The sequence below is a fragment of the Cnephaeus nilssonii genome, assembly GCF_951640355.1.
Source record: "Cnephaeus nilssonii genome assembly, chromosome: 12".
NCBI classification, from domain to species: Eukaryota; Metazoa; Chordata; class Mammalia; order Chiroptera; family Vespertilionidae; genus Cnephaeus; species Cnephaeus nilssonii.
The window spans coordinates 81,611,166-81,631,617 of NC_137083.1; the positions used below are offsets into that span (position 1 = coordinate 81,611,166).

At 48.8% G+C, this 20,452-nt stretch overlaps 1 protein-coding gene across 3 annotated transcripts in view; it reads right to left on the reverse strand.

Annotated features, from left to right (window-relative positions):
* Nucleotides 1-2,989: 2,989 nt before the first annotated feature.
* ESYT2 (extended synaptotagmin 2) overlaps nucleotides 2,990-20,452 on the reverse strand; it is a 71,019-nt gene continuing 53,556 nt past the window's right edge. For 2 of the 3 annotated variants that reach the window (XM_079786680.1, XM_079786679.1), the window contains 9 exons: nucleotides 17,517-17,591; nucleotides 16,687-16,773; nucleotides 11,582-11,731; nucleotides 9,375-9,760; nucleotides 8,240-8,338; nucleotides 6,599-6,730; nucleotides 5,349-5,454; nucleotides 4,318-4,367; nucleotides 2,990-4,231 (listed from right to left, as the gene is read on the reverse strand). In XM_079786680.1, coding sequence (XP_079642806.1) covers nucleotides 4,186-4,231; nucleotides 4,318-4,367; nucleotides 5,349-5,454; nucleotides 6,599-6,730; nucleotides 8,240-8,338; nucleotides 9,375-9,760; nucleotides 11,582-11,731; nucleotides 16,687-16,773; nucleotides 17,517-17,591 — 1,131 coding nt within the window. In that variant the 3' untranslated portion in view covers nucleotides 2,990-4,185. The remainder of the gene's footprint in view (nucleotides 4,232-4,317; nucleotides 4,368-5,348; nucleotides 5,455-6,598; nucleotides 6,731-8,239; nucleotides 8,339-9,374; nucleotides 9,761-11,581; nucleotides 11,732-16,686; nucleotides 16,774-17,516; nucleotides 17,592-20,452) is intronic. The other variant, XM_079786681.1, reaches the window with a different exon arrangement.

Consider the following 20,452-nt stretch of genomic DNA (forward strand, 5'->3'; position numbering starts at 1 on the left):
GGGCATGGTCATGGTCCTCCCAGAGGTGGATGCAACCCGATGCCCACCAACAGACAAGCAGACAAACACGATGGGATCCTCTCAGCCGTGACCTGACACACGCTACCCAGATAGGGGGGAAGAGACCCAGGACTGCAGCACTTCTGACAGGAAGTCCTAAAGACTAGGCATCCTGGGATGTAGCTTTTAGTTAAAATTATTAAATTGGCCCTAGCCAGTGTGGCTCAGTGGACAGAGCACCAGCCTGCAGACTAAAGGATTCGGGGTTCCATTCCAGTCAAGGGCACCCACCTCGGTTGCAAGCTCCTCCCCGGCCTGGGCCTGGTCAGGGCTCCTGCAGGAGGCAACCAATGGATGTGTTTCTCTCCCATCAATGTTTCTCTAAGATTTATTTTAAAATTATTAAATTGGCCCTTTCTAGCTGCACCAGAGGGAAGCCACATCCTGGCGCCTGGAGGCCAACCTGTAGAGCAAGCTTCAGGGACTGTAGGGTACACTGCGTGAGGCCTGCGGCCTATTCAGCATGGACGCACAGCATCTCATCTCGTCACGGTAACTGCACTCACTTCCCACGACGTCTGCAGAACTCGGTCAGAGGGAGACCGCTGGCCAAGCACCAGGCCTGGACAGGTGAGGCCAAGAGCTGACCAGTTGGAGGAAGACCGTTGCCGAAGCTTGCCAAGGACCGACCAATCAGCAGAGCCACGACCCTGCGCCCTTACTCATGACCATTCCGGATTCTTTGCCTCTGAAACCCGGTATCAGCCATTCGGGAGTTTGGGGTTCCAGGTGATGGCTTGTTTTCCTTGCGTGGCACCTGCTATGAAGCACTCCCATCCCTCCACTGCCATCCCCGGCGCTAAGCAATGGCTCTGCCGGGCGCAGCGCGGACACGGGCCAGTCACCCCAACCTCAGCAGCGGCCGCTCTAGTGTTTCCTCTCCGTTCTTCAAACAGCCACTTTCCTTACTTGCCAGTGCTCTGGTTATAAAGCACATTTAAGGACTGCATTTTCTACTCATAATTATGTCTCAGAAGAGTGTTTTTCAAAACCCAGAGTCTGAGGTGGGCAGGTGAGGGTCTAATTAAGATGGAAAAAGAAAAGTAACACCAGCAATCAGAAACAGTGCTTTTTAAAAAAATACATATTTTTATTGATTTCAGAGGGAGAGAGAAACATCAATATGAGAATCATTGATCAGCTGCCTCCTGCATGCCCCGCACTGGGGATTGAGCTGAAACCCAGGCATGTGCCCTCACTGGGAATCGAACCGTGACCTCTTGGTTCATAGCTCAGTGCTCAACCACTGAGCCACGCCAGCCAGGCAGATGCAGTGCTTTTTTTAAAAAAAGGAAGAATTCACAAAGAGCAAATATAAACAGTACCCTCTACTTACTTTTCAGGTCATCTGGTCCCACATTAGAATTTTCAAAGGCCAAGGAGGAGCATATCACCAGCGAGCTAACATAAACGCCTCTTGAATTAACATGTCATGCCGCATAAGGTTAGCGCACACACAGGACCTTCTCTGTGAGGCCCTCTGCAGTCTCCATTTGCATCAGGGTCACGCTGGAAGGAGGTCGGAGTGACAGCCGGTTAAACGCAGACACAGCCCGCACTTGGCTATGGTTCCTGAAAAAGCAGGGCTGAGCTCTGGGTGCAGAGACCCTGGAGAAGGCACTCTCAGGGCAGAAGGCCAATTCTACAAGGCCTCTGTCTTCACCGGAAGCTTGCAAACGCCGTTACACCCCGTATGGTAAGGCAGAGGACAAGCAAACACACATGCTAACTAACACAATTCAGCTTCAGTTCAGTGAATTCCCTCCCCTGGTGTGGCTGCCTGCAGAATAAAAGTTCAAGTTCCCCTTTCCTAGATGACTGATCATGAAGAACTAGACTCCCAGGTTCCTCCATCGCCAGGGCCCTGGATGCTGAGCCTGGTCTCCAGGGTGAGCCCTCACGACCCACAGAGGAAGAGTTTTTCCCTGAACACTCATGTTGCCACAATAAATCAGACTCCCACCCAGGAGGGGTCTCAGTGCCCTCCGAACCACCCCGCCGCTTCCTTCCCTCCGGGAGTGGCCTGGGCCGGCAGGCAGGTCACTGGATCAGGAGGCGGGGCACATGTGCACAGCTTGGCAGAGGCCTTTGCTTTCCATCACTTCACCTGGCCTGATGGTCAAATAAAGCGTTCCATCAAGTAAAAGATCACCGAATAGGTGAGGCACATGTTGCAAAAGCCAAAAGTTTAAGATGACAGCAGAAACTATTGGCATGCTAAATTTCAGTGAGTGTTCCGTTATATATTATGCAAGAAGCCCTTCAACAGACCAAATTTTTAAAATGTCTTCAATGAATCAAATGTCATGGGTAGCAACTAGATTTAGTACGCAGTATCCTGTCTTTCTCATGCTACTAAAACATCACAGTTAAGTGCTCTGTATGCACATATGTTCACGTGTTTATCAATATATTCGTAAGCTTCCTCCAGTGCATCACATGGGAAACAGGAGATGACATGAAATGTGTTGTGAGGCAATGGACTCCGCCTATAATAATAAAAGTATAATATGCTAATTAGACCAGACAGCCGAATGCCCTTCCGGACATCTTCCCGTGGCTGCAAGGGCCGCGGCTGCTAGGGCACAAATTTGGTCCACCAGGCCTCTAGCTATAAAGAAAGCCATGGGTCAGTGTGTGGAGTAAAGCAAGCAAAGCCCACTGACAGGCAGGTGTGGACGGAGGGACCATCAGCGTCCACCACAGGCACTTGGATGGTTGGTCACCTGAGCCACACAGAGCCCATGGGATTCGTGGTGAGATCTCCCACTTCAACCACCAAACTCTTTCCCGAGATACTTTTGCCTAATTTTAGAATGTTCACCCGGCTAAGGAGTCACCTGCTCCTGCAGCGCTCAACATTCACACCTGCTCTGCATGGTGCAGCCTCTGCGCACAGCTCGTGACCCGCCAAGGACACGCTTCAGGATATAAAACATGCTTTTAATAATCTAAGAAGAAAAATATATTCCAAAATAACTGTGTCACAATATTCCAATATTGAGGTCAGTCGTGGCTTGAAGTAAGGGAACCAGGAAATGGTGTCCGCATCCCAGCGCCGCTGTGCTGACACCCGGTCGCGGCGCACGAGAGCAGAATGGAGCCGAGGACCAGCTCAGACACTGTCCCATGCGATGTCACGCCGACGAACGAATGAACCAGTGATCAGCTTTTAATGCAATTTCCTATCTCCATCCCCAATTTACCTTACAACCTTTATGGTGACAACATAAGCTTGTCTTTCTTTACAGGCTGGGAAAACACAGAAAACCAGCAAAGCTCATGATAGACTATTTCACAATGACCTAACAGCGAACACTGAAAATTTGTATTATATTTTAGAAAAAGTGTAATTGTGATTATGTGCACTATTTCATGAATAAGTTACAACAAGCAATTAAACAAAAACTTGACATTTTCATGAATGTAAGAAGTTTCAAATTAGGACACTATGGTTAATGAACCGTGATAATTCTCTTAATAGTCTATGCAACTTAGATATATAACATTTTTTCTTATAAACACTTCAACTTTTTAATAATACATTTTACAGTTATGAAAGTTAATTTTTGAATACTTTCTTTCACTGATTATGGATAGAGATATACTAACATTTAATAATCTTTCAGCTTTTCTTTTTAAAAAGAAACAGTGCAAAATAAGTCACTGAGAACTTTTTCTTGCAAAGACAAAAATGATTATTTGTCATAAGAATTTAATAAGACTTAGAAGAAAAATATATATATTTCCTTAAACCATTTTGTTCTGAATTCAAACCAGTTTATAGAGATTGTAAAAAATAGAGTCTATGTTCACGGCACAGTGTGCCTCAGAGACACGCAGAACAAGGTGACAGGGGCACACACACCTGCCTCCTGGACACAGCCCAGCACAAGCCAGCAGCGACTGCGTCCCACTGTACAGGGTAACTGCTGGGACAAGACAGGAAGCCAGACACACAAAGCTCACAGCTAACAGGAACATTGGCCCAACAAGATTAAAATGTCCACGCTTTATAAAACGATAAGCGAAGAACAGGAAGTAGAAAAATAGCACTGGTGTGTGGGGGGCGCCTTCCGAGCACGCAGGTGGCAGATGCCAGGGAGCTCTCCTGCCCAGCGCGGCCTACGTCACCACGTGGGGTCTCGTCCCGTCCTCTGTGAGGTCGTACCTGAGGGCACAGGAAGCGACAGGCAGGTCAGGGTGGAGGCCGTGGTTAGCCAGGCTATCAGCTGCGGCCTATGGAAGGACACTCACCACTGGGTCCAGCCTTTGGCGAGCTCTTCAGATGCCAGAGCAACCAGCACCTGTGGGTAAGGGAGTGTGTCAGAGGTGGGGCGCTCCCTCGGACCCCACCTCTGCTCTCGCCAACCTCCCTGTCGCATCGGCATTGTGCGCTGCTTTAGTGTGAGGCTCTCACCTTTCAGTGTGCTCCCCCCAGGACGCTGGGTCCTCCCCAGAGTCTGCCTTAGCCACCAGTCTAACGCTGGGTCACTACGAAACCTCAGGGAGATCGCTGTGGGGACAGAGGCTCATGGCCAGTGAAGGCACTGAAGTTGATGTGCACTGGCCACAAATGGCACCTACAATTCAAAACCTCTCTTCCCTAACTTGCTTCTGTGTACATGATTAAAGGGTGTGCATTCTTACGCACCAGTTACATGTGGATATGGACAAAGACTAAAAGAAATTCAAAGGGCCCTAGCCGGTTTGGCTCAGTGGATAGAGCGTCAGCCTGTGGACTGAAGGGTCCCGGGTTCGAATCCGGTCAAGGGCACGTACCTCGGTTGCAGGGTCCTCCTCAGCCTGGGCCCTGGTTGGGGCATGTGCAGGAGGCAACCAATCGATGTGTTTCTCTCATATCGATATTTCTGTCTTTCCCTCTCTCTCCTACTCTCTCTAAAAATCAATGGAAAAATATCCTCAGGTGAGGATTAAAAAAAAAAAATTCAAAGAAATAAAGCCAACTATTTGTTAGTTAGGAGGTAGAACTGGAAGAGAATGTATTCCCTTTGGGTTTTCTTTCACTGTGATACTTGAAAAAATATTAAATAACCTTTTCTTTAACTATAAGTTCATGGTATTAGTGACTAATATGCCAATAACATGAATGAGTAAAAACAACGAAATAAGTTCAAATGTCTTCACAATGTACTGACATCTTAGCTGACACAGGCTTCCCGGTCTACTATTAACCACAGAGCACGCTCACCCCGCCTGCCTACCTACCACGGTCTGCGAGACGCAGGGCGAGGGGCTGCAGTCTCACTGGGTCTGCCCAGACTTACCTTGCCAAGAAGCCCTTTGTCTTTGGACAGGAAGCCGCCACTGTTCTTCACGGCGACATCCAGCGTTCTCCGCTGCACTTCCGGGAGCGAGACGCTGAACTCAAAGCTGACAGAGAAAGAGGCCCTTCCCTCAGTTTCTCCATCATCTGGCTGCAGTTTATCGTAACTGAGCATGACATTCCTGCCTACGAGACCACTCCACACGACCCATTTCTTATCATAAAACAGGGTTCTCGTGCTAGATGTTTGGGGCCTACATTTCATAAAGACACAAAATCAAAGTATTTCCCAGGGTTTGGAACGTCAGAGAAGATTCTGGCCTGCGGCTCCCACGTGCAAGGTGGGCAGTTAGGATGTGGGATCGCAGATGTTATATTCGACTCCACAGCCACGGCCAGGCTCCCTCTCCCTAAAGACTCCAGGAGGGGCTGGAGGCGGAGGCCGCAAACTAAATGCCTTCGGGGAGGCAGGTCCTCCAAGCTGTGTGCGTAGTTCGCATGTGGCGGGCTCTCTGGCAATCCGGAGAGCTGACGGCCTTCCGCCTGGGAAGGACGTGGCCGGTGCTGCCCCGGAGCCACGGCAGCTAGAGACCCAAACCTGCACGGGGATCTCAAATTCTTTGCTGCTGCAGAGAAAGAACACTGACGAATGCAAAGTGCCCACACCAGGATTTGGTGTGTTCCTGTTAGAGGAAGTGTAAACTGAATTAGCAGATATTGATACCATGCAATCTTATTTCCCCAAATGCTGGTGGTTTTAGCCACAGGACTGTCGGGTAAGACACCAAACTTGCAGATGGAGACTAAGAGCCTGAGCACCTCTCAGGAGCAGCCCCGTCACACTGACCACAGACGCAGGTATGAGCCTCTGGTAAGCCAGACCATGAAGGAGATTTGCAAATCTGAAACAATTACGCCATTTTTGTCACTTTTAAAATGGTTTTGGAAACTGGTTGTTTTCATAAGAATGTTATATTTTAAGATGTTATAGAGGTTTATTATTTTAAGAACTATATGCATTTTAATATTCTCGGCTTTGATGTATGACTCAGTTCTTTAATCACTCATCTCACCATCCACGGTCACAGCTCGTCACTTCTGCATGAAATTCAGAGCACCCTCGTATTTTACCAGCTCACGCCCACTAATCTGAGTTTCCACTTCTTAGTGCTAGGTGGGCGCCAATGCTTTGTCACTGGGAGGCCCTCCTAGCTTACCCCAACACATGCCCCAGGCGAGTAAAGTCCATACCTCTGATCAAACACGGGGTTCAGTGTTTTCTTTGACACGTGTGTTTTTCTCCTCCCTGACCTCCTCTTGTCTGGCAACAAATACATGCGGACGTAGGGGTCCGAGCCGTCTTCAGAGAAGGCAATGAGGTTTCTTGTAAAGGAAACCAAAGAGCAGCAGGCATTATACTCTAGAAAGATGACAGTCAGCATCACATCAACTTTCTACAGCAGGTCCTTGAGCACCATCGTTAAGTTCACGAGAAAAAAATTCCCTCGGTATTGCTGTGTGGAGCTTGCACATTTGCCTGTGTCTCATGAATTTTCTACGGGGACTCTGGTTTCCTCCAACATTCCAAAGGTGTGCACACGAGGTGAGTGGCCTGTCTAACGTGCCTGAGCACAGATGCAGGTGTGAGTGGCCGTCTAACGTGTCTGGGTGAGACAGGTGCAGGTGTGAGTGGCCGTCTAACGTGTCTGGGTGAGACAGGTGCAGGTGAGAGTGGCCGTCTAACGTGTCTGGGTGAGACAGGTGCAGGTGTGAGTGGCCGTCTAACGTGTCTGGGTGAGACAGGTGCAGGTGAGAGTGGCCGTCTAACGTGTCTGGGTGAGACAGGTGCAGGTGTGAGTGCCCCCAGATGGAGGGTCATCCTGGTCAGGGCTGGTGCCCGCCTCATGCCCTGAGCTCAAGGAAAGGCAGTGTGGTCCTCAGGAGCCGAAGTGGGGTAAGCGAGCTGGGAAATGAACGGCCTCACTTGTTTTTAGTCATCTTTCTTAAAGGCGTGTGGAGCTCACATTTGCCTCAGTGCTTACTAGAAGTGTTCCGGGTCTTTGTTTGAACTTCGGTCATGTTTTGAAGACCAGCAATAAGCCACAGGAACTTGACTGTTGTTTGCACTGACTGTCTGCAGCCACTTCCCATTATTCACTTACTGACGGACCTGAGAAACTAGGCAGGGCCTGGGCTGGCGTCCTCGAACCCAGCTCCTGCCTGTGTCCCCAGTGGTGACCTCCGCAGGAGAGCATAGCCGGTGCTGAACACATATGCCCTGAGCTGAACTCCACAGTGACAGTCATGTTCCTAATGTCACTAATTTTATCTTCCTGTTTCTAACAGCTTTTAAGAATCAAATATTTATATAAACACACTTATATCACAACGACTACAGAGACAGGCAAGTCACATGAGAGAGAAATAGCTCCTGACCGGCATCATTAATCACACTGTCACCTCACATCACACCCTTCCTGACGCAGGGAAAGGCAAGCCAGGCCCCTCGGTGCCCAGGTCTCCTGGAAAGACTACGGCAAAACTGACCATGACCCCTCAATTGCTAGGTCCTCTGAATTTATAAGTTTAATCCTAGAAATATAACCCTCAAAGAACACTTCAATAAAGAAAATACATTCATTACTGAGTGTACTCATTATTTAGACCATCTAAACACCAACAGCAGGGAGTGGCAATGTACCCACAGTTCCAGGGTGTGTTGCCAAGCAACCCAGTGGTTATGGATGTCTAGGAAGCAACACTGAGAAGGAAGAAGGAATAAACACCAGGCACAGGAGATCCAGCTGCTTTGCTCTTTAAAAGGAAACAGGCCGCCTGGGGAGGCGAGCCCCGGGAGGCCCGGAGGGAGGCCCGGAGGGAGCGGCCGCTCACCTGCAGGCGTGCACGACCACCACCAGCTTGTTCCTCTGCGAGCTGTGCCGGATCGTCAGCTGGATCTGCCCCAGGGGAGACTGTCCCAGCGTCGTCCCACTGAGGAAACAAAGCAGGAAGTCACAGCTCTGCCCGGACCTGACACTCCCCGAGTCACCGCTCTGACCCGACCCGGTAGGAAAGCCAAGCTCACTCATGCAGACTAGAGGACACAGCCGAACCTGAGGACCAGTCACCCGTCAAACACTCTGCAGCGGAGGCCAACACAACTTAACCATTCAGAGCACAGCCCTTTCACCTAAGCTCCAGAGTAAGAGGAGACACAGTGGTCTCCTAATTACAAACCCGCTGCGGTGGTCTCTGGGCCTGTCACTGCCCACATCTCCGCATCCGCTCTCAGAACCCACGATCCTGGCTCTGATGTTCACCGACAGGACATCGGTGATATCACAACACCCCCCTTGATTTCTGTGTCTCAAGGTCAAAGCACAGCCCTAAGATAACCGACTGCCTGGCTCAGGGTCTCCCAAGACCAGCTCCCGAGAAAAAGTGGCTTCTTATTTAAAATTTTATTTCCTTTTAGAGCAAGAGAAGGGGAGGGGCTGATTTCTTTTTTCCAAAATAATGGAGGTGAGAAGGTGCGAAGGAGACCAGTGCACTGAGTGTGTCACAGAAGTCACACGTGTACCTGCGTCCCGATACCAGAAACACACGCTTCACCTCAAAGGCAACGTCCTTCCTCCCGCTGAGGGGACAGACTAACGTCGGGAGCTTGTGGAGCCTGCAGGCTGCTTTCCTCCTCTAGGAATCATGGGGCTTAAGTAAGAAATCAAAGTAACGGGGACCAGGAGTGGGTGCTGAGCAAACTGGAACGAACAGGCCTGCACCCAGAGTCGGGCAGCTCAGCTCTGGACCCGCCTTCCTGCCCTGAGGGCAGCAGCACCAGAGCCTCGCAGTTCAAGGGACTCGCTACCCCATCGCCATCTAACCCTTAATGAGCCGAAGGGAGGCCTGGGAAACGGCAGGCTTCCCTGTGAAAGGGGGCCGCCCCTGAGCCCCTCAGCTGCTGTGAGACACACCCTCACAGCACACGGGCGTGCGCAGCCTGGGCGAGAGCAAGAGGGCATCTCGTTACTTCTCAAGCTGCCGCAGCCTCTGCCGAAGCTCCTGCGTGGTGATGGGCAGCGAGATGTCCGAGGCTATGCTGGGGGTGGGCTCCTTGATGAAGATGTGGCTGGGGGAGCCGGTGGTGCTGCCATGGAGGCTAGAGGCACTTCTGCCCAGGTCTCGAGGCCCCTGAGGGCTGGCCTCTGCAGGCTGGGCTCTGTCCTCCACGCTGGGCTTCGCACCGCCTCCAAGGACGGGAGTGGGCGGGGCGGGGCTGCTGTCCCCAGTGCCTGGTGGCACGGACGCCTGAGACCTGACAGACACTTTTCTCCCTCCTCTGGAAACGGAGGGCCGCTTGACTTGAGCTGAGTGCTGGTGGTCTGGAGACCTTTCTTGCTTTTCGAGGTGGAGTACCTAGAGGTGGAAATAAACAAGTTAAAGCCAGTGACACTAATAGCCTGATACATGAATGTTCTAGATCTATTCACTTGCCAATTCATTTAAAATTTAGCATAAAACAATATAGACAATCTGGCCTACCTGTTCACCTGTTCTATTATTAAAGTAATACGATGTTACAGAAACCTTTAAAAAACACAGTTTAAGTGATCCAAGTATCACTTCTATGATGTACACATCATTCTGTGTATTCCCTTCAGCCTCTTCCATTTGCACAAATGTCCGCACAGCTGTGGGTGACGTTATTACTGGAAGAGCCTGAGTTGCCGCCCTGCACAGCCTGGTCCCTCGTCCTACGCAGGTGGAATAGTCTCTCCTCTATCAGCAGCCCTGGGGAAGGATGAGAGTCAAGGACACCTCCACCCAGAAAAGTTACCCCCGATTCCTAGCACCCATGGGGGAGCAGCCCATGCCCTCATTCACTTTGCTAGTTTGTGGTCTTTTTTTTAAATATATATATTTTATTGATTTTTTTTTTTTTACAGAGAGGAAGGGAGAAGGATAGAGAGTTAGAAACATCAATGAGAGAGAAACATCTATCAGCTGGCTCCTGCCCACCCCTTCCTGGGGATGTGCCCGCAACCAAGGTACATGCCCTTAACTGGAATCGAACCCGGGACCCTTCAGTCTGCAGGCTGACACTCTATCCACTGAGCCAAACCAGTCAGGGCTTCTTTGCTAGTTTTTAATATTTACTTTTTTTTTTTTAATCCTCATCTGAGGATATTTTTCCATTGATTTGTAGAGAAAGTGGAAGAGAGAGGGAAAGACAGAGAGAAATACCAATGTGAGAGAAACACATCGATTGGTTGCCTCCTGCATGAGTCCTGACCACGGATGGCCCAGGCCGGGGAGGACCCTGCAACCAAGGTATGTGCCCTTGACCAGAATGGAACCCAGGACCTTTAGGGCCTCAGGCCGACGTTCTATCCACTGAGCCAAACTGGGTAGGGCTTAGTATTTACTTTTAACATACACAACAGTCCACTGAGCAGAGTTAGACTCCATACACTCCTGCATTCCGGGGTCACTGTGATGGCTGGAAGTTTTCCTGCTTTTACCAAGGGAAGCCGCAGCAAACAGCTGCATGCTCACGGTCTCCCCGCACGGTGCGTTGTGCCTGAAGGTCTGGTGCAGGGCTCTGTGGCCTACGGCTGGAGACACGGCCCGGAGAGGCTGCGCCCACCAGGTCTGACCGGGACGCGGAGCACACCCACGGCACCCACGCACCAAGTCTGTCTTCATTCCTTACAAAGGCGGTTCTCCATTTGCATTTGCATTTTTAAAATTAGCGGTTGCAGCATTCTCTCACATGTTTGCCGGTTTTATTTTCTATATACCCGTAGGTGCTTACAAATGAATTGTTATCTTTTTGGACAGAAAATTTTCGGTAATTTCTAGCACCTTGTAGTTTTATTAGATTTTCTTCTGAATGACTACTGAAGGGTTAATCTTAGCAGAAAACTCTGCTGACCCCGACAGCATGCTTTCTGGGCCAAAGTATAAAAAGCGGTCAACTGCACTCACCGGAAGGCGAGTGGGGCCCGGGGCTGCTCACGCCCCCGGGACACTCTGCTTCTGTGGAGGCCGAGTCCAGGCCTCCGTCGTCTCCCTGAGTTCCCACATGGGCTGCTATCCATGCTCCCCGCCATGCCCACCGTCCACCTCGCCCCGAGCCCGTGGCTGTGCTGCCTGCCCCCTGTGGAGCAGCACCTGAGGGCTCTGCCATGGCGGCCTGTGCCCGTGCACCCCGTGTCCCCTGGGAGACGACAGTACCCTGAGGGCGACCTTCATCTTCAGAGTGCTGTTTGGGCCTGAATTACTGAGCTGGAATCGCTGGTTCATGGTCATGTCGTCGCTGGTGAGTAGACGGCCGAGCGGGATCCTCAGGTTCCCCAGGCAACACTGATGCTGTTCATCTTTGACCTGGAATCACACCGCAGAACACACTGAGCTCCGCGGATGACACAACGTAGAGAGGTCCGATCCGGCCCGTGAACCACCCCTCAGCCACCTCCTGCTAGGCAGTGTCTCCTAAAGGGTTACCCCCAGGAAGCCTCCTCGGGAAGAGAGGGGGCTTGTAACGAGGGATGCTACACTGCATCTACGTCACATGTCTGTCACTTCCTCGCCACACCTTTCTGAGCGAAAAAGGCCACCAGGGTTAGGAGCCCATTAGGAGAACCTCAAGTTAAGAGGCAGCAATCTGAACAAACCTGAAGAACAGAAAGAAAGGTCTTACACCCCGTGAAAATGATGACCATGCACATTTGTATGATGTGTCAAGTTCGACTGGTGACACTTGTTTATGGAGAAAAATTTCTAGGTGTCTTTTAAGCCTTCTCTATTCAAAATCTACACATTTGTTTAAAAAATTTACAGTATCTCCTCTAAATGCAGGGCAACTCCTGCCTCCTGAGCGATACTCTGCGCATGACCTCTGCCACAGGAATGGCTCCTGCCGGATGGCTGTAACACGGAACAGTTTATAGCCAACCAGAGGAAGCGCTTCCGCAGGCTCCATGAGACGGCCGAAGAAGTCATCCAAGATAAAAACCTAGATGCCTGACTGCTATTTCTTTATAACCTATAATCCAAAAGCTTTTTTATTTTTTAAATGAGTTTTTATTGATTTTTATAGAGAAGGAGAAAGGAAAAGGCGGAGAGAGAGAGAAACATTGACTGGTTGCCTCCTACACGCTCCTTAACTGGGGATTGATCCCACAACCTGAGTGAGCATGTGCCCTGACCAGGAATCAAACCGATGACCTTTCGGTGTATGGGATGATGCCCAACCAACTGAGCCACACTGGTCAAGGCTAAAAGCATTTTTAAAAGAAGTAACTGTGGCCTGGCCGGCATGGCTCAGTGGTTGAGCGTTGAGCTATGAATCAGGAGGGCATGGTTTGATTCTTGGGGCACATACCCAGGTGGCAGGCTCAATCCTTCATAGGGAGCGTGCGGGAGGCAGCCAATCAATGATTCTCTCTTATCATTGATGTTTCTACCTCTCTCTCCCTTCCTCTCTGAAATCAATAAAAATAGTTTTAAAAAAGAAATAATTGTGATGTTGTTTACTGAACTTTAAAAGCTATTTTTTAAAATTCAAGATCCAGTAAATATAGATTGTTTTAAGCATGGTGCAACTTACAAAGGAAAAAGGAGCTAAGCAAATACAAAAATTAGCTAGACAGATACATGTTGCATAAAAGGGAATGTGGCCCTGGCTGCTCTGGTTCAGTGGATAGAGAGTCAGTTGTGAACTGAAGGGTCCCGGGTTCGATTCTGGTCAAGGGCACATGCCCGGGTTGAGGGCTCAATCCCCCGTAGGGGGCATACAGGAGGCAGCTCATCAATGATTCTCTCTCATTACGGATGTTTCTATCTCTCTCTCCCCTTCTCCCTTTCTCTCTGAAATCAATAAAAATAAATAAAACCTCTCCTCTATAAAACAATGAATATAAAAAAAGTAAAAGGGGATGTGAAAACATAAAACACGCAGAGAACAATGAACAGGCAGTGAGCAGGTCCCCTGTAGGGAGACGTGAGGCCCTCAGGCCTCAGGGGCTGAGGAGCCATCAGAGCTGCACAAGAGAAAGGCAAACAGGCCCTTCGCCTTCTCAGAGCCCGGCTGCGGGAGAGGAGCCTGCCAAAAGGAGCGGGAACCGGCACAGCCGGCCCGGCTGCGGGAGAGGAGCCTGCCAAAAGGAGCGGGAACCGGCACAGCCGGCCCGGCTGCGGGAGAGGAGCCTGCCAAAAGGATCGCGGGAACCGGCACAGCCGGACCGGCTGCGGGAGAGGAGCCTGCCAAAAGGACCGGCTGCGGGAGAGGAGCCTGCCAAAAGGACCGGCTGCGGGAGAGGAGCCTGCCAAAAGGAGCGGAAACCGGCACAGCCAGCCCGGCTGCGGGAGAGGAGCCTGCCAAAAGGAGCGGGAACTGGCACAGCCGGACCGGCTGCGGGAGAGGAGCCTGCCAAAAGGAGCGGGAACCGGCACAGCCGGCCCGGCTGCGGGAGAGGAGCCTGCCAAAAGGACCGGCTGCGGGAGAGGAGCCTGCCAAAAGGACCGGCTGCGGGAGAGGAGCCTGCCAAAAGGAGCGGAAACCGGCACAGCCAGCCCGGCTGCGGGAGAGGAGCCTGCCAAAAGGAGCGGGAACCGGCACAGCCGGCCCGGCTGCGGGAGAGGAGCCTGCCAAAAGGAGCGGAAACCGGCACAGCCAGCCCGGCTGCGGGAGAGGAGCCTGCCAAAAGGAGCGGGAACCGGCACAGCCAGCCCGGCTGCGGGAGAGGAGCCTGCCAAAAGGAGCGGGAACCGGCACAGCCGGACCGGCTGCTTGTGTGCGCCTGGGACGACGTGGAAGCCGTGCGATCCACTGTCCCTTACGCTGAGGTGAGGCGAGGAGGACGGACACACCACTGGGACGGCAGGCGGAATCCAAGAAGCAGCCGCCAACCCCTTCTGAGGATGCCACTTGCCTGTGGGGTGTTTCTGCTTTGGCGTGATGGAGTAACAGGAAACGAATTTAACATCCCGCCTCAGCTTAGAAACAAGTGAGGTGAGCCTGACAACTGACCTGGTCACTGCCTGGAGAGTCCAGGCCATGGTGCCGGGATGGGGACCCCAGAGGCCAGGGGTCCCCCTGTGTTGAGGACACAGGGAGAAGAAGTCATAGAGCGGGAGGCCCCAGCGAGGAGGACGCCCCAGAGAGCTGGAGGCCCCGAGGACCCCTGCACCTCAGCCAATGGGCACACGCGAGGGAGCAACCACAGGAGGACACGGGCCCAGGAGGAGCGGAGGACCCCCCAGAGCACATGGGGCTGCAGAGGCCTGGGAGCGTGTGGGCCATCAGGTTAGGGCGCCCAGGCCCCAAGGCTAGAGGCTGTCGGGCTGCCTAATAAAGCTTAAATCAAGCTCAAAAGGCTCCAAGTATTCCCAAGTACCTTCCCTCCAAATGAGAGTAGAGCTCCAAAATATTTAAAGACATACAAACCCAGCACGCAAACATGCAAAATTCCCAGGCAACCAAAGCAGCAGTAATTTAGGACCCACAGACCCAGCAACCACACGGACAGTGAGTTGGTGACACGGCACAGAAGCTGTCACACCCAGACTACACGCACACAGGAAGGCAGAGGAAACACACGGAAAACAAAAGATCCAAACCCAACTGCTAAGATGAACATCGGAAAGTCCAAAATACACAGGATGGGATTGACAGATTAGACATTTGAGGTGGGGGGAAATGGGAGAAGTCATGTTCAGACTTCTCATCAGAAACAATGTAAGAGGGAAGAAAGTGAAAGAAAAAAACCAGGCAGCCAAAGATTTTATCTCTTGTGAAAATATGAAGGTGAGACAGACTTTCCAGACACACGAGAACGGGAAGAACTCATCGACGGGCCCTGCAGGAACTGTTAAAGGGCCCTGGGCAGAAGGGAAGCTGCTTCTGCTAGAAGAGTAAGAACAACAGGAAAAACGGCTTCTCTGGATCTTTAGAAAGCTCTTTAAAAGATAACTGACTGTTTAAAGCAAAAACAATAAACGTGTTATGGGAGAGCGGAAACAGAGCGTGCCCTGCAAGGTCCTTGTGCCTCTGGAGCCGAGTAAGCGGAGGCCAGTGTGCGGAGCAGAGGACCGGAGCTAGAGCAGGCACTGAGACACGCAGCACCAGTGCGGAGCTACAGCTAGTAAGCCAAAAAGGGAGATCAAGTGCCAATACAAAAGGCTCGGTCCAAAAGAAATCAGATTAAAAAAGCAAAAGATAACAAATGGGCAAATAGCATGGTAGCAGATTTAAACCCAACCACATCAACAATAACTGTATGCTGTCTATAAGACATCACCCTTAAATATAAATTACAAGTAGATTTTTAAAAAGATGAAAAAAATAAGCATGTTAACTTCAATAAAAAGAAAGATGCGATAGCCATATTAATATCAAACAGTCGATTACAGAGTAAAGAATATCATTTAAATGAACTGTAAAGGAAATTTTTATAACGATAAAGGAATCAACTCATCAGGTGGGCAAGCATTAGAATTCTACAGACTCTTGGAAAAATAAAGAGGAGAGGAAACCTCCCACTCTTCCTACAATCACCATCCTGACCCACAAGCCGGAGAAACACAATTACAGACCAGTGTCCTTCTGGACTCAGGTGCAAAATTCTTAACAAATTTTAGCAAATTAAATCGAATCCATAAGAAGGATACAACGTGATGACCAAGTGAACTCATGCCCTGATAAAGGTTTGCTTGTGAGGTTCCCTAATGTTAAAACTTGAAAAGCAAATGAAGGTGTGCAATATCTAACCTCTGGAGCCGTCAATGTATTGCACCACATTACAAACGCGGGAAAGCCAGATGACCCCTCTGCGCTGCAGAGAAGCCTCTGACAAAATTCCACGTTCACTTCTGACAAAACGCTCAGCCACCTCGTGGCAGGAGAAGGCAACGCCCTCAAACTTCACACTTCACGGCGAAGGTCTAAGGCTCCCCTGGACCCGAGGAGGCACAGGGGTCTGCTCACACAGAGGCCCGAGGCTGGAAGGGCAAGGCGAGGCAAGGGAGGCAGAGGCGGCAGATGGAAACACAGAAGCGAAGTTTCCTTCTTAGCAGACGACACGACTGCTGTGCAGAAGGCAATCCTGAAGGACCCTCAGAAACACCACGGAACCAGTAAGGCCAGCAGGTTGACAATATGATGCCAACGCACAAGTTCAACTGCATTTCCAGATCCAGTAACATCCAATCAACAGTTTAAAGTTAAAAAAAAATACTGATTATGGTGATGGATCCATAAATTATACACTTTAAGTATGTGCAGCTCATTGCATGTTGATTATATTTTAATAAATCTATTAAGAATGCAAATAAAATACCTCTACTTCAAGGGCCTGGCACTTCGGATTGTGAATGAAGAAAGTGAAGTTTTCCTCCCACACAGGTTCATTGGTTTTGTACCGAATCTGAAAGAAATATCCCCCAGTCAGCCAGCTCTCAGCTCCATAGCTCCTTTCTGTGTTCATTAGTTTATGTGTTTAGAAGCTAGGGATGACTTTAATTAATTCCAAGACACATACTTCCTGAGCACATACTGTTATGTATCAGTTGTGGAAAGTACTCAAAGGACAGTCCCAAGCTTTTAGAGTATGCAGGGCAGCATCCCGGAGCCCCAGCCGTGTGCCCTCCCAGTGGCAAAGGCCTCCCTGTGTGGCTTGGGCCTCTTGGGCCTCCCGTGGGCTGCACAGCTCTGCATTCAGGACGCTTCTCAAACTAACTATGAACAGGTGAATGTGGACAAAGGCCTGTCACTTTAAACAGTTCCTGAAATGCTTCTCTCGCATCAGGAAAGTGGGACCTACTGCAGCAGCGGGGACGTCCTCTTTCAACTCCTGACAGAATTGCATTGGTTACATTGTAAGCACACTTTATCTTTTAAACAAAATATTTATAGAACATTCAAAGAAAACTTTCACCTATCATGAACTCAAGCAAAAGCATATTCACGTTATTTTTTAATGTTACTTTTTAAAGTGAGCAATATATTTGTTACCAAATTAAGTAGCTAGTAATCTATGAAATGACTGATTTGAGAAGAAAGATGGAAATTGGGGATCTCAACATCTGCACCATCACCTGACGCCAGTCACCACCTGACCGGTGAGAGCGACAGTGATGTCACAGGAAATGGTCAGCACACAGGCCTTACCTTGCTCTCCTGGGCCTTGTGACCCACTGACATCTGCACAAGGGGGCTGGGGTTGCTGTTCATTTTCTTCCCGGACTATCCAAACACAAAAACGGCAGAGTAAATAACAACACCCTGGAACAGGCTTGTTGAAAATGAAACCATTGGCTATACTAACAGTCATTTCTACTTATTTCTGAGACTTCAGTTTACAGGGACTATCTGGGAATAACTGGGAAAGAATCACTAAGTACAACCTAAACCATAATTGTATCTACCATAAAATACACTACAAGTTCTATTGACACACACTTTTTAAGTGTTAAGTCTTTTAGTTTTAGAGCAAACTACTTTGAAAAAATGAAATCTTCTCAATATCTTTATTGATAATTCCAGCTCTCAAAACTTATTTGACTGGGATAACAAAATAAATAAAGTGAAATGAGTGAATAGAAAAACATGAGCAAGGACAAATGTAAAAGGGCATATAATTCAGCCCGGCCGGTGTTGCTCAATGGTTGACTGCGGACCTATGAATCTAGAGGCCACGGTTCCATTCCCAGTCAGGGCACATGCCTGGGTTTCGGGCTCGATTCCCAGTGTGGGGCATTGCAGGAGGCAGCTGATCAACGATTCTCTCCCATCATTGATGTTTCTCTCTCTCTCTCCCTCTCCCTTCCTCTCTGAAATCAACAAACAAACATATATATATTTTTATAACCCAGAACAGTCCTCTGGTTGGAATAATGAAAATACTACCGAGTGTCAGAAATGTGTTTTCACAGTTCTAAGTTAGTATCTGCTGTTCAGACATGTCGCTATCAGATATCAAGTCTCATTGGCCAGCGCCTAAGTAATTTTGACTGGAAGAATAAACATCAATCTAGAATTGCATTCAATTAAGCAGACATGAATATAATTTTAAAAATGGTAAGCATATATTTTAGCTGATAGAAGAAAACATAGTAAAACACAACTATATAGGATATGAGGTTTATTTATAACTTAGCCCCACAGAAGATTCAATTAAATATCTGTTAGTGGAAATTAATTAGATCACGAAAATGTTTTTTAGTTTAACAATTTTAAAGTCAATCCACAACACTGCAGCAAAGATAAAAATAAGCATCAAATTCATGATTATTGGAATAAAGTATTACTAGCCCACACCTACTGCGATAATCTATTTTCTGGTTCATCATTTTGATGTGAATGAATTCTGTAAAACGAAATGAATACTGTTAAAAAATTCAAAAGCTATAGACTACTGTGGCAGAGATACCGCTTTCCCCCTAAGTCCACTTTCCCTTCTTCCCTGGACGTGAGAACTCTGGTCTGTGAGCTGGGCCCAGGCTCTGCAAACCAGCATCCTATTTCTGAACCTCCCTTGCAGTCAGGTGTGGCAGGTGCAGTCTGGCCTGACAAGGGGAGGCATTCTCCCGCCCCTTCCCAGGATGAGCAGGCAGAGCCCCAGCCAGATTCTGGGACGCTGGAGGGAAGTTACCTCTGTCTTGCTGAAACTACAACTTCTGAATCTGATTCAGAAGCTGAGTGTATTTCTTAACTAATATACTTACTTCATCTCTGAAAAAGTAGCCATTCATTCCTAAAAAGTTATAATATTTATAAGACCTTTTTTTTTTTAACTTTCTACTTTGATACAATGAAACTCACCATTGCTGACTGTATGTACCTGCTTTTGGGAAAATCGAGATATTGGGGGAATAGCTACTTCCTTAGCCCACTTAGCTTGGCTCCATTTTCCTTCTGTGCGTGCATGTGTGTGACATGGTGGAAATCTGTTTATCCTAAGCCTAAAAAGTCTTTAATAAGTATGAAATAAACACTAGCAAACCTTTACTGACATGTTTTCTTTCTTTGTGGTACATCAAGTAATGATGTATCTTAAAATAAATGACATTTTAGATTCCAAATCACAAAGTTTTCTACTATGATTCCACATTCAGCATGACTCAGAGACACAGATATCATGAAACTAAGTCGAGACTTTCCTGAACTTACAGCTCAGCTCCTTACCCCTTGATTAGTGAGTCTCACAGTTTATCTGGTTGAACCCTGGTTCTCAAGTCTATAAAATGGGCATGATACCATTTCCAGAACCCAGCTGTCAGGCATAAATGAGGTTAAGTAATAACAATTAAAATTAACGCATTGGACTAGCTGCATGGAACTCTTTCCATGCATGATCTCATTTAATGTACTCACTACTCCAGCAAAGAAGACACTGTCACTTCCGTCCTATAAATTATTAATTCATGCTGGACTCCAACCCAAGCTGTCTTCAGTTCTCAGCTTTGTGCTAACCATAACATAGAAATGGGGAGGAAAGCCTGTTGATACACTCCTTACAGTGTTTTAGGGGGACAGTATTTCAACTACTGCGAACAAGGTGCAGCAAGGACTTAAGTGGATAGAGTGTCGGCCTTCGGACTGAGGGGTCCTGGGTTCGATTCCGGTCAGGGGCATGTGCCTTGGTTGCGGGCACAACCCCAGTGGGGGGTGTGCGGGAGGCAGCTGATCGATGTTTCTCTCTCATCGACCTTTCTGACTCTCTATCCTTCTCCCTTCCTCTCTGTAGAAAATCAATAGAATATATTAAAAAAAAAAAAAAAGCTACATCAAAGCAGGCTTTATCTGCCCTGGGCAGTTTGGCTCAGTGGATAGAGCTTCGACCTGTGACTGAAGGGTCCCAGGTTTCATTCCGATCAAGGGCACGTACCTCAGTTGCAGGCTCCTCCCCAGCCTGGGCCCTGATCAGGGTGCGTGTAGGAGGCAACCAATCTATGTGTTTCTCTCATATCGATATTTCTCTCTGTCTTTCCCTCTCTCTTCCATTCTCTCTAAAAATCATTTGAAAATTATCCTCGGGTGAGGATTAAAACAAAAACAAAACAGGCTTTATTAGTCTTCCCCACTTTTGAAATTTAACTTATCCT